Genomic DNA, 14087 nt, shown 5'->3' on the forward strand with positions numbered 1-14087 from the left:
AAGCTGGTGTGGCAAGGGACTTCGTCCCTCAATGACCACTGGAGTATGGTGGAGCAAGCCATCAACAAGACAGCCGAGCGAACAATTGGCCGCGTGACACGTAACCAGAGGAAGGAATGGTTTGATGATGAGTGCAGGCGAGCACTATCCGAGAAGAACGCATACGCGCTGGAGCATGCGTACCCGCATGCTCCAGCGCGAGACCCGGCAGAACGTGGAACACTACAGACGACTGAGGCGGTAGCAGATTCGGCTCTTCCAGGATAAGAAGCGGAGTTTCGAAGAGTCGGACGAGCAACTGATGCAGCAATTATCCCAGTCGGGGGAAACTCGCAAGTTCTACAGGATGTTGAATGCGGCACGGGGCGGTTTTACTCCCATGATCGCTATGTGCCGCAGCGAGGAAGGAGATATCCTGTCGGACGAGCGGGAGGTGATCAACAGGTGGAAGTGCTACTTCGCCAGACACCTTAACGGAGCAGATGCAGGAGGCACCGAACTAGGCGCAGGAAGCAGAGGAGTGCAGAACTACGACAGCCAGCATGACGATGACGAGGTACCCCCGCCATCCCTGGACGAAGTCATCAGTGCCATCAAGCAGCTGAAATGCAACAAATCAGCTGGCAGCGATGGGCTGGTTGCCGAACTGTTCAAGATGGGTCCAGAGAGGTTTTTCGCCATCATGCATCGGCTGATTGTTAAGATTTGGGATCAGGAAGAACTACCGGCCGAATGGAAACTGGGTGTCATACACCCGGTGTACAAAAAGGGCGACAGGATGGACTGTGCTACCTTCCGGGGCATCACAGTTCTGAATGCTGCCTATAAGATCCTGTCCCGAGTACTCTTCTGCAGACTGGAGCCCCTTGCTACAGATTTCGTCGGAAGCTACCAAGCTGGATTTGTTGGAGGCAAATCGACAACCGACCAAATCTTCATTCTGCCCTAGACATCCTCCAAAAATGTCGGGAGCACCAGATCCCTATGTACACCCTGTTCATTGACTTCAAGGCGGCCTACGATACCATAGATCGTACCGAATTATGGAACACCATGCAGCAGTACCGGTTCCCTGGGAAGCTGGTACGGCTGCTTAAGGCCAATATGGACGGGGTGCTCACCTTGCACTAGGTGAGAGTTTCGAGCATGCTGTCGGAATCGTTCGAATCTCACCGGGGTCTGAGGCAAGGAGACGGACTCTCCTGTTTGTTGTTCAACATTGCTCTGGAGGGTGTCATGCGAAGCGCGGGCTTCGACATCCGGGGCACGATTTTCATCCGATCTCTCCAATTCCTTGACTTCGCGGATGACATCGACATCATCGGACGGACAACTGCGGCGGTGTGCGAGGCGTACACCCGACTGAAACGCGAGGCCAATAGAATTGGATTGAGCATCAATGCGACGAAGACAAAATACCTGCTACCTGACCGTGATAGAGCCCGACTCGAAAGCAGAGTATCAGTTGACGGCGACGATCACGAGGTGTTGGAGGAGTTCTGCTACCTTGGTACGATCGTAACTTCGGACAACAATACGTCCGTCCGTTACCGCACCTTGATACGTCCGGTAGTCCTCTACGGGTACGAGTCCAAGGACTATACTGACGGAGGACGCCAATGCACTCTCTAAGGACTATCTTTGGCGGTGTGTGCTAGCAGGGCGTGTGGCGAAGGAGAATGAACCACGAGCTAACTTAGCTGTTTGGCGGTGCTGATATCCTGACGGTAGTCAAAGCCGGAAGGATACGTTGGCTGGGGTACGTGATGAGGATGCCGGACTCATGCCCCACCAAGAAGGTGCTCGTCAGCGACCCGTTCGGCACGAGGCGTAGAGGAGCACAGCGAGCTCGTTGGCTGGAGTCTAACCTGTCGGAGATCGGATGCAGCCGTGGATGGAGGACTGCAGCCCTAGACCGAGTTTCTAGGAAACTGATTGGAGACTTGGCCATGTCGACACGACGTGCTCAATCTTGAGCAGGCCAAAGAAGAAGAGAAGAAGAAGAAGAAGAAGAAGTTAGCCGTAAACCCGACTGAAACGCGTGGCAATAGTATTGAATTGGGGATCAATGCGACGAAGACGACATACTTACTTGCTTGCCAAAGGATCGGCCCGTAATAGAGCTTGGTTAGGAAACAGAGTATCAGTTGAAGGCGACGATCTCGTGGTGGTAGAGAAGTTCAACATAAGCGTCGAAATCTGAAGGTGCATGTCTCAGGGAAATCGTGCCTGCTACGAGCTCCATAACCTCCTCAACAATACAAGACTTAAGCAACACAAGAAATATACCAAACACACCACACTGATATAGTCGGTAGTTCTCTACGGACTGGACTGGATGGAGGACGACAATGCACTCGCCATTTTCGAACGACGTGTACTAAGGACTGTCTATGTCATCGTCTGGATGGATACGATGGTTGAGGCACATGATGTGGATGCAAACTGATGCCCCACCAGGAAGGTATACGTCAACGATACATTCGGCACGAAGCGAAGACGAACACAGCGAGCCCGTCGACTGGAGTTGACAAGAAATAGAACCTGGAAGAAATCGAATGCAGCAGTGGATGAAGGAATACAGCCCTGGACCGAGTTTTCGGAAACAGATAGGCGACCTGGCCATGTCGACACGACGTTCTCAACTCTGAGCTTTTAGACCAAAAATACAAAAATGCTGTATTTAGAAGCTATGCATCGTTTTTTGTGGCTCCCTATTACCTTTTAATAAAACTCTTGCTGCTTGAAAAAATAAATGCACCTTTTCAGTGCAATACACTATTTTAACATACTTTCTACAAGAGAAGCGAAGGAAGAAACGACAGAGTAAAAAGCGAATGCAGATAAGGGCCAGCATCTCAGTCACCGATTAATCATCGCAACATGGTTGTCGCTGCAGGGACGCACCACATACCAGCTCGTACCAGTTTGACCGGAGCGGAATCGAGGTTTACATGCCATCGCGATGTGAGGAAAAAGGCAAACAAACAGCAGCAAAAACAAAAAACAACAGAAACCCAACGACACAATGCTGCTGGGGGTGGTTGCAGGAAAACGACAGTGCAACAGTGAAAAAAGAGCGAAAAAACAGGCCGATGAACATCAACCAGACACACGGCATAAAGATCGGCGCGGCGCGGTATGGGAAATGCAACTCAATCAACTGAACTGTACACGATTGAAGGTCAGCTGCTGGGGTCCGGCCATTCGACGTGGAGTGGTCCATTTCATAACACGTAAGTCATAACAAGGCTGGCCCGGAGGCAAGATGCATCTTTCAATGAGGGTGAATTTTTATTTTTATTTTTGTTTCTCTCGCCCGTCGACTAGCCCGGACGCTAGTCACGCATCGGAAATGTGATCCATCGATTGATGAGGGGACGGTCAGCACGGTATCAGCGCACTCGATCGATATGGGACCCCGTCGTCCCACTGTCCGAAGACGGTACCCGTTCCGTCCGGGTTTTCGTCGGGCAAATGGTCAATTGACTGCGGCGACAGTGTGTCGACAGTTGGGTCGAATGTTCTGAAACCTAGTGGAAAGACGTGTGCCCGGACCCGCAGCAATCTTTTTTTTCCAAAGCACGATTTTCGGAAGCGTAATGATAGAAAAGGCACACACTGTCGTAACTGTCGTTCATTAATGGCTGAAGTTGACTTTAATTAAATCTACTAACCACGTACGCGGCTTACCCTATTGATAGACAGAGGAGAGCCTGCACAGGCATATACGATCACATTCGTTCAGAGGACACAGGGACACAAGTGGGCGGGTGGGAGAGTGTTGGAGCGAAGGTGTACGTAAGGGTGTTATTTTCCCTTTTTTAAATCTTTCGCCGTCACTGCATGGCTAAGCTGACTGCTGCTGCCGTTTTCCAATCGATCTGGATTGCCTAACTGTTTCCCGAGTACTTTAACGTCTAGTAGCTATTACTGCTCTTTCTCACCCTCACGCAACCACGATAAGTCCTCCATGGTATATAATTCATCATTACATCGATTTACTATGTTTTGAATGCATTTTATCTCTTGTGTTGTCATCTTTCCTCTCGGGCGGTTCAAATAATAAATACGCACAGAAGAGCGTGGTGCGAGCAGACCCGCAGACAAACACCAAAACGCATCTTCGTACTGTTTCCTTACTGTCGCCAGCGAACCGGCCACCAGCGAATGCTAGCGAATAAGTTACCACACGTGCTATAAAAAAAAACACTCAGAGAAAACACGACCTCCTGTACACCTGCTTCATCATCTCACACCCTTGACCGTGTACTAAATATATATGTATATATACTATCGAATCGAATGGTAGCGGAACGGAACTCGGCACCAGTGAGTAGTCAGTATCGGTTGAACATTGCTTGAAAAAAAAAAAAAGTCCACACAGAAAGGACTCGGAGGATCGCTTTGAATACCGAGATTCCGTTGCACACGTTCCGTTCGTAACACAGAAGCGCTATATTATCGTTACTCGTAATGGGTATACATGTGTATATTGAGAAGTTAAAAAATAAAACTGGAACTCCTTCCATAGCAAAGTAACCAAGCTAGAATGATTGTGGTATATTTGAGTGTATAAAACGTTGAGGATACGATCGTTTCAACTCACCGACCGACCGTTCGAATGGTTTGAAACTGTACAGCAAGACAGAAAGCATGTGGAAGGTACGTAAACTATAGTAATAATGGACAAACTAAAAAAAAGGGACGAGACGCTTGAGATGCCCAAACGGTCTCCAGTTTCTCCTCAATTAGAATCTTATCAGGGAGAAATGCAGTACAGAAAAGAATTGTAGTTAATTGTAATATCCTATATAAAAAAACACCGTTGTAATTGTAATTGATCTACCTTGGCGTAATGGGTTGGAAAGTGCGAGTAAAATTTGTAAAATAAACAAAAAGTTAAACTGGATAGAATAATACGCAAGCAGTTGCTTTTACTACCAACAGACCCCGTCCGGCTGTTGCAGAACCATTCTTTACATCTTTTTGATCTAGTGTTCCGATTTGTAATCCCGAATTACGAAATGGCGTCCCGGCATGTACAAGCGGTTTGATGGGTTGATGGCTGGTGCCGCTGGGATGCCGCTCAATCACAGTACGCTCGCAGCTCGACGTAGGAGCAGCTCTTCTTGCAGCACTCATCGTAGATACCGCCGGAACTGCGCCGACTGCGTCGATGCACGCCGGCCCCAGGATATGGGAAGCCGGGCGGCAGTGTATCAGGCAGTGTGGCTACCTCCACCTTTACCCGCTGCTGATCGTGGACGTAATCTGCAGAACGATGGGAAGATATGATCACCGGTTAGTTTGGCAGTGCCTTCACCGTAAGAGGAAGCGTACTCGACGTACCGGTTCGGTAGTGGGTTAACATCGGATATCGTCCCTGGCAGAGGAAGGCAAGCGTCTCCGTAAGGCGACGGCCGCAGTAGCGTGAGCGAGTCAGTTGGCTGATCAACGCATCGCTGTTCGGTGTGGAGGTCGCTTTACTTTCGTTCAGCAGCAACAGCACAACCACCGCGACGATTAGGACGGAATTCATACCGACACAGGTGGATCGCATCTGGAAGGAAAAGAGTTTGGAAATGTATCGCATTAGTATTGTAAGTCTAGTAAGGCATGAGGTAGTTGGAAGTGACAGATCACATTTGATCTGTCATCTGGCCTGTCAATCTGTCAAATTTTGCCTTTTCAATCGAATCGTAGTAGTCTTAGCATGGCATAGATATGAGCATAGATCACAGTAGGTATATTTGCAATAAAAGCTGGTATATCTTAATTCAATGTGTCAAACCTACTCAACTAAAAACCCAACAAACAATACGTAGTACATAGGCTTTAGTGGACGGGTTTTCCCGGAACAGTTCAAGTGGCAAAAGTTTATTGACATGTGCCGCCCGGTAGCTGTAATTGATAAGGACATGTTTTGAGGAACGGTCCTTATCTGATTGACATTCAGTTTTCATGTGTTGAAATCAGCCACACAAAAACAGTAAGTACACACAATCGGGAGCGTGATAATGTTATGCTCTTAGCTCACAAATCTCCCCCCCTCCCTAATTAGTAGCAAGTGTTTAATGGTGATAAACAAAACACTCGCAGTCTGACTTTGGTGTGAATCAGTAATGGCGAATGCGTTTTTTTTTGTGCTGAGTGCAACTAACCAAGAAAACAAGTACAAATGGATCGAGATTCTGGTCATGGACCATATAGGCACAGTTCGCACCTTGGACTCAGATTAGAGGCAGCAAACAACATCACATACACACCGGGTCAGAGTTGTTTCCGGCTGTTTTGCGGCTTTTGCAACCTGTTCCTGTTCCCAGACCGATCTTACATTTCGAACCCAATACTGGGAAGGTGTGTTAAAATTAGCATTCCCAGACCGGGTCGGCTTCGGTTATCAGGCCGCCGGTTTATAAAGGCCATTAGGACCGACAAGTCAAAGGAGGATGAGAAAACGGGAGCGAAGTGTCCGTTTTGAGGAATAACACCCGTGCCATGTGTTGGGCTGGTGGGCAGTGGGATCCGCAACTCCACAGTTTGTTTGTGATGAGGCGTTACTGTCAAGATTGACAGCGCGAGGGCAGTCGCTCTCGATCAGTTTGATCGTTCGGAGTGATAGTTCCTAGGCTGTCCAGGCTCTAGAGAGCGTTTTAAAATTTTCTTAGATTTTTCTCTTAATTGTCTCCGTGAATGGTAATTATGCTACGTGGGGTTGGTTTTTTTGGTACAACCAACGGGAGAATCCAATGCCGGGGGTCCAGTCCCATAAATGATGTCTGCGTCTTTAAAGGCGACACGCAACGAACGATCAATTGGGGTTCATTGAAAGACATAATCGCCCTCAGGGAGACGCACGGTTGAAGGCCACGGTGATCAGTCAGGAGTCCTTGGATTTTGGAGCGAATCCCACGGTCGCTGGTCCATAGTTGAGTGACGTTCGGTTTTGTTTTATTATTGGACGCGTTCCATTAGGAAGGGACTGGGAAAAAAACGAGCAACAATAAACCAATCAACGATACATCGACATAATCGCGAGAGCCACATGATGCAGTGGACATGGTGTGGCTGCCACTTACTTTTAAAGAAGATGCGTTGTTGAAGAATCAAGAATAAGAATTGCACTTACTACTTGTGTAGATTGGCACCATGCATGAGAGTATCGTAAAACTATTAGAATGGGTGCCTATACCAAAGGTGCATTGAACCTCGTAAGCGTTCATCAAAATTCCAAATATACTCAATTTGCTTCGTTGATGTCAAAAAAACCGACTGATCGCTCCTACAGTTACCATCACACGATAGGCCATAAAATCCGAGTCCCACAATTGATCTAATAAAATAAAAGAAGCAATGATAGTGACGAAAATTCGCGAAATTTCCGGGTTATACGCACAGATGACTCCCGCTTGGTGAAAAAAAAATCATACCTCCTAGTATGGAAAACTCAATTTACACAAAGCGGGACCTTTTTGGCCAAGGGAACGGTCGACGGTCGCTCCATTATGAAATCGCGCACCGGTGCTCCTGCTGGGCGGTGAGCGAGCACCGTAGCTTGCGTCAATGAATAAAAATGGAATAAATTGAATTCAACCGCGTGTTCCCTCGATGTGGCAGCGTTGTAGTCCTGTGCCGCTTACTAATGGGATCCACTCGCACAGGTCAATTGAGAGCACAGTCGGGTCGGCGACAGATTGCTCTTCCTGAAAAAAAAAACACCGCCAAACTACTGCTCACAACCGGCGCACCGGCGCACATTCGCATCTCGTGAGGTCGTGACTTTTAGCGTCTCCTGGCCATAGAAAGTTTGACACTTTACAGCACAGGATCGGGATCCCGTACTGACCTCATGTTGTTTTTTTTTGTGTCACTGCCTGTGCTTGGCGTGTGTTGAAGCGTTTGATTGATGGAATCGCTGCGATTCGCTAAAAGGGGACCGTTTGACGAGTGTAGCGTGCGGGGGTCACGGTCCCGCTGCTGGTCTATTGTCGCCGGTTTGGCTGGGTGCTGGAATCGATTCGGTCTCGTGTGGGCTAGAGTTCAACTGCACCAAGGCAGTAAAGTGTGATCATTAGCTACAAAAAAAAAAGCATCGAAGATCGCGCCCTACTACCGACACAGGGCGAATGGTAAATTGGCCACTGCCACACTAGTGGGCGTCGCTTGGACTTGGGTTGGGTGATGCTCGAAATAGATACAGAGTCTGGTTGCGATAAGACCTCCAGATACCCGAGGTCCCGAGACGCGCGTTCGGTCTAAATTCAGACGAATGTACGCCGCAACGAGACGCTACATGTGTTCGACTTTGCTGCAACCAGGGGCCGTTATCGGAGCAGCGTGGTCCATGAAGTTGCTACAGGCACCGACACGCGGACAAATGAAAACAAATGATTTCATTAAAACAATCGTGCTGGATTCTGTCCGGGTTTTCCACGGGTCTTCGAGATTCTGGGACAAGCTAATGTTTATAGTTCCTAGACCGATCTAGCGGAGTTAGGACAGACCGGTGTGTGATTTGTGGGCGCATTTGTTGAGGTCCGGAGAATCCGACAGATTGAGCAGGATTAAATTTTTGTATTAACATAACGATACCCCGGGCATACAAGCTGGGCAGCACGCTTGGAGCGACTAGGGGGTTAGCGGTAAAGGGCTTACATTTATGCTGATTGCTCTTTCGCCCACCACAGTGAGGTGAGGTACGGATTGAAGCGATGCAATTTTCAATTTTGAAGGCGCTTCAGGATTGAACTTTGATCGCTGAGTGGTGGACTAAAGGGGAGTTGGATTTTTAGATGGAATTAACAACTGTTATAGTAGTGGTTAGGGAGTACTGTTACAGTAGTTGTTGTTCTGGCAAGGCGATTTGTATTCAGCTTCAAAAGCGGTTAATTAATATTGAACAGTTTGTGTTGTCTAAAGAGTTAAGAGAAGCTAGGAATTTTAGAGAATCACATTATTAAAAATGTCTAAAAATATCCAAGAGGACAGGCCAAGTACTAGTAATGGATAAAATATTTAAAGACCCATTAATCACGCCTCTGAGACACTGACTCTGGCTGATGAAAACGTCTTTTTTCCGCCAAAAAGATAATTAGGGACTCTAAAATATTTTTGCAGTTCCAGTTCCATAAAGTCATATAGCAATAATTGTCTTCATATGTGTGGCAGCTTCGTCGGAAGCTACCAAGCTGGATTTGTTGGAGGCAAATCGACAACCGAGCAAATCTTCACTCTACGGCAGATTCTCCAAAAATGCCGGGAGCACCAGATCCCTACGCACACCTGTTCATTGACTTCAAGGTGGCCTACGATACCTATGGATGGCCTACCGAACTATGGAACACCATGCAGCAGTACGGCTTCCCTGGGAAGCTGGTACGGCTGCTTCGCACGACTATGGACTCGTTCGAATGAATCGTTCGAATCTCACCGGGGTCTGAGGCAAGGGGACGGACTCTCTTGTTGTTCAACATCGCTCTGGAGGGTGTCATGTGAAGCGCGGGCTTCGACATCCGGGACACGATTTTCATCCGATCTCTCCAATTCCTTGGCTTCGCAGTGGCAGAGGAGTTCTGCTACCGTGGTACGATCGTAACTTCGGATAACAACGTAAGGAGCGAAATTCGAAGGCGCATTGTTCAGGGGAATCGTGCCTACTACGGACTCCACAAACTTCTGCGATCCAGAAGACTCCAACAACACACGAAATGTACGATTTACCGCACCTTACGTCCGGTAGTCCTCCACGGGTACGAGTCTTGGACTATGCTGACGGAGGACGCCAATGCACTCGCCATTTTCGAACGGCGGCTGCTAAGGACTATCTTTGGCGGTGTGGTGAAGAAAAATGAACCACGAGCTAGCTGAGCTGTTTGGCGATGCTGATATCCTGACGGTATTCAAAGCCGGAAAGATACGTTAGCTGGGGTACGTGATAAATATGCCGGACTCATGCCCCACCAAGAAGGTGCTCGTCAGCGACCCGTTCGGCACGAGGCGTAGAGGAGCACAGCGAGCTCGTTGGCTGGATCAAGTGGAGTCTAACCTGTCGGAGATCGGATGCACCCGTGGATGGAGGACTGCAGCTCTAGATCGAGTTTCTAGTAAACTGATTGGAGACCTGGCCATGTCGATGCAACGTGCTCAATCTTGAGATTTTCGAGTCACAAAATTCGTATTAAAGAAATGAAATTGCATTCGGATGGGATGGGAATTACTACCTCATAAATGAAAATACACAGCAAGACTGATGAAATGTATTGGAAACCGTGTAATGTCGCTATTAGGCAGTATTTTAGTCTCAACAGGCTTAAGGGGGCGGTCATGTCATAAACATAACACCAGACAATCTAATTTGATAAGACATTTTCAGTGGTCAAAAGGATCAGAGGATACGTGGAAGGCTTAAATTAAGATGGTATTATGACGATAATGGAAAGCGCTTGTGGTACAAATTCAGATGAGGAAGACCTAAAGGAAGCGTAGTAAATAAATTGACAGAACTCATCACCATCCTATGCTGTGTAGTCTCACAACACTGACCTCTCATTAGGATGCTGTGAGACTTCAAAAATAAATTGATGCAATTTAATGTATGGAATTACAACTTAAACTACAATTTATTCCTCAACCTTTAGTCTATAGCTCAACATCATTAGGATAATGCTAGCGAATGAAATTTCTCCTGAAGCAAACATTATTATCTCAACGACAGTCTCTAACATTTGCCATAATTTGTGCCATTAAAGAGAGCTTACCCTATCACGACCCTTCATATCACGTGTGAAAATATTAAATAAAATTTGAATCTCACACACTATAATTCATAAGCAAAAACGTTAAAACCATCACAACGCTCATTAATGTCCCTTAGGCAGTAAAATCCTTTTTCGGGTCAACTACCCAACCCCGGCAAAGCAAACATTCCTTATCATCATTAATCTGTCTTGACGATCGCTTCTCTCGGCACACTTCAATCGGCCGTTTTCGAGACGTAATTCCAAACCGAGCCCATGTTCCTTTTAATTTGGGCTTGAGCCTTGCGATTTGCTGGAAGCATGGTGTTGTCCATCCGGAATAATGGAAAGGGTTTGGCCGGTGTAATCATGGGTCGGAAGCGCATCGCGTCGCGTTTTGTTGTTTGTTTGCGAACTGTACGCAAACGATGCAATCCAGACACATTCCGACACGTAGTGTCGCTGGGCGAACAGCGCCGGGCGAAGGAAGCCGCAATATAATGGCCAATATTGAAAGCAAAAGAAATCTGCCCCCAAGACCTATTCTTCTCCCGCACGCGAGTTGGCAAGCAGCGGCGATGTCGGGGTCCTGTCTGCATCGTTGCAAAAGAACGAGAAATAACGAGAAGCGAATGTCGAAGGTAAGTCACCATCGCCGCTTGTTGATAGCATAGGGTCTGCGGAAGTTTGGCAGTTGTTGGCGGTGGTCGGGAGGTGTGTGGAGAAGCATATTTATGCTGCCAGCCTGCACACTCACCACTAGCCGGACGAGAGAGCGCAACAATACAAGAGGGGACAAGAAGGGGAAGTCTTTTAGGACGATCGTAGCGAAAACGACTCAATCATACGGTGAGCGCGTGCACATTGCCCCAATCGAGGCGCGATGGTTGCATCGACTTGTTGGGCGCTTGACCGCTTGTTTACATCTTTGCCGAGCGTACGGCCACGCTACCGGAGCTACCGTACTGTTGTGTTGCTGTTGTTTGCGCTCATCAAAGGTACATTTGTGGTAGCCATTTTGGAACACATGGAGTACCCTCGACCGGCGGTACCATGCTGCTTGACGCAGCGAAGATTTAGGAAGCGATGCAGTCAATGTTACTGGTTCGTTAGTTGGATTACTGGACTTTTTTTCTCTTCATTTCAACGGCATCCCGCTGGTGGTTGGTTGGTGCCCTCAACATTGTTGCAAACATATTGCCCGCATGAGGGCAATGATCGATTTAATTATGGTCTCAATTATCGCATGCAGTCTGTGACAACTTTCTTCTACCGGTACACACATTCCCAACCCAACCTTCTCCCTTCCCCACTCTAAAAGATCCACATTTGGGAGCTTGAAAATGACGCCTTAATGATCATTAAATGCATAGAAAATGCATCGAATCAGTCATCTTCCAAGTGATCCATGCATCTGTCAATTCGTTTCAGCCAGGCTTAATTGAAAGTTAAAAAGTGATAAATATTCATCTACGCTAAGGATCGGTGCGTCTTCCACATCTACTGGCTCGCTACCATGATGCTCACGATCATGTGTTTACATGATTTCCACCACCAACACCAGACTCTATCACCATCACCACCAACACCAGCCCGCACCATCCAATTGCGCCCTCAGATGAAACTGATCGCGCTTCATCATCTCCGCTCGGTTCGGAGCGCCCAACACATGACCTACATACATGGTGCGCCCGCTGAGGGTACCACGCTCGGCGCGGGTTTGTTTTGCTTTATTTTTTGTTTTTGTCCGGATATTCTGCTACAACCTGCCCTGCCCTGCCGACCGGCACCACGATGGACGATGGTGTACGATCATTTCATTTGTTTTCTTGTTTCCACACGTTTCCCTTCGGTCGACTCGCAACCATATCTTGGGTTTTGGGTTCGGGACGCCAAACAGATGGTTGAGCGCTTGATATGCTGGTTGTGTCTGGCAAGCGGACGGGGATGCTGTGCATACGGACACGATGAAGCGCACTGGAAGAAGGAAAGCACAAAAACAATCCAGACAAAAACTCGAAACCACCCCCCGTGGGACGGTATACCCTATACGTATCGTACTCGAACACCCAGTGCCCAGCGGGATCATGGCGGATGATCGGCGTTGCCCTGTGACCTGTGACGATGGTTGGCTCGGAAACCCCCGGGGACCAGCTGTTTCGGTGGACCCCTGTCAGCCCTTTTGCTTGTGGCTGGCTATTTTTAGAACGTTCGGTCCATGCATTGGCCCGGGGCCATGAAAGAACCTTTCGCTCACTGATAGTGCCGTCGACGTAGGTAGACCGTGGCCTCGTTGAACCCAAACCCGCAGGGAGGAAGCAGATAGACTAAAGCCCCTACCCCTGTCCTGCTGCCTGGTTTTTTTTCCGACCCGAGGGCGAGAAGGCAAGAATAAATCATAAACACGACCCCTAGCAGCATAAAGTAGGTTCGTTGGAAACGTTAAGGGCTAGCGAGACATCAGCGATTAATGCTCGGTGGGTGTTGTTACTTCATCGTTTCATCGCACAGCCGCCATGTTTGTTTGTTTGCTTTAAATTTCGATCGTGATTAGTGTGTGCAGTAGTCGTTTTTATGGTCAAGATAGTTAGAGTTTTACAGGGAAATGATAGGGTGCGGCAAAACGCATTTAAAGTATAACCGTAACTGGATATGAAATACTCGACCATCGATAAAGCAATAAGCAATACCTAAGCGAATCAGCAAACATGAAGGACGAATGAACAAAAACCACCTGTCAAATTGCATTTTCTATATCAATTGCACGCGCTTTCATAACTATTTTTGGTGATTATGTGTCTTTTATGCTGATTCGCTGATGTATTGGATGTTTCTATATCGAGGATTTCGAGCTATTCTCTAAAACTAACTGAATACTGTCATTTGCAATGCTCTTTGTTATGCACTTTGAGGTGTTGGAGGTTCAATTTTGAAGAGTGCCAAATTTTCTTCATTAGTTTACGGAATTCTGGATGAGAACAGATAAGATTTTGTCGAACAAATCCTCGCATAGTATGATTTGACCGTTCAACTAACTTGATTAATGCATGTCTCCAAATACTGAATACTTCAAATCAAATAGTCACAAAATGTTGATCATCGATCTTACCTTTACGCAGCGAAACGTTTAACAGTGGCTCGAACTCGACGCAAGAAACCGAAATCCTTCGATGGCTCCGACGATACGGATCACCGCTCTTCGAGCAGTTTTTGTTGAAAATGAAAATAAAATCAACCCAGCATCCAATCCGTTCGGTGGTACACATTCAAACCGAAAGTCACTCGGAACGGGCACGGTTCCTCTTACTGTTTCGTACTAGAGTGTTGAGTGTTTTTTTTTGACAGCTG

At 47.5% G+C, this 14087-nt stretch overlaps 2 protein-coding genes across 6 annotated transcripts in view; one reads left to right on the forward strand and one right to left on the reverse strand.

The window, feature by feature from the left end:
- The window catches only part of LOC126556291 (clathrin light chain), a 358662-nt gene that overhangs the window by 23855 nt on the left and 320720 nt on the right, over positions 1–14087 (forward strand). The window lies entirely within an intron of this gene.
- Positions 5080–14035, reverse strand: LOC126556383 (bombyxin F-1-like). The gene is made up of 3 exons (XM_050211649.1): positions 13849–14035; positions 5353–5563; positions 5080–5274 (listed from the first exon to the last, which is right to left on the reverse strand). Exons 2-3 carry the CDS (start codon positions 5561–5563, stop codon positions 5090–5092), a joined length of 396 nt encoding a protein of 131 aa, XP_050067606.1. The 5' UTR covers positions 13849–14035; the 3' UTR covers positions 5080–5089.

The sequence above is a fragment of the Anopheles maculipalpis genome, chromosome 2RL (assembly GCF_943734695.1).
Source record: "Anopheles maculipalpis chromosome 2RL, idAnoMacuDA_375_x, whole genome shotgun sequence".
In the NCBI taxonomy this organism is placed as follows: domain Eukaryota; kingdom Metazoa; phylum Arthropoda; class Insecta; order Diptera; family Culicidae; genus Anopheles; species Anopheles maculipalpis.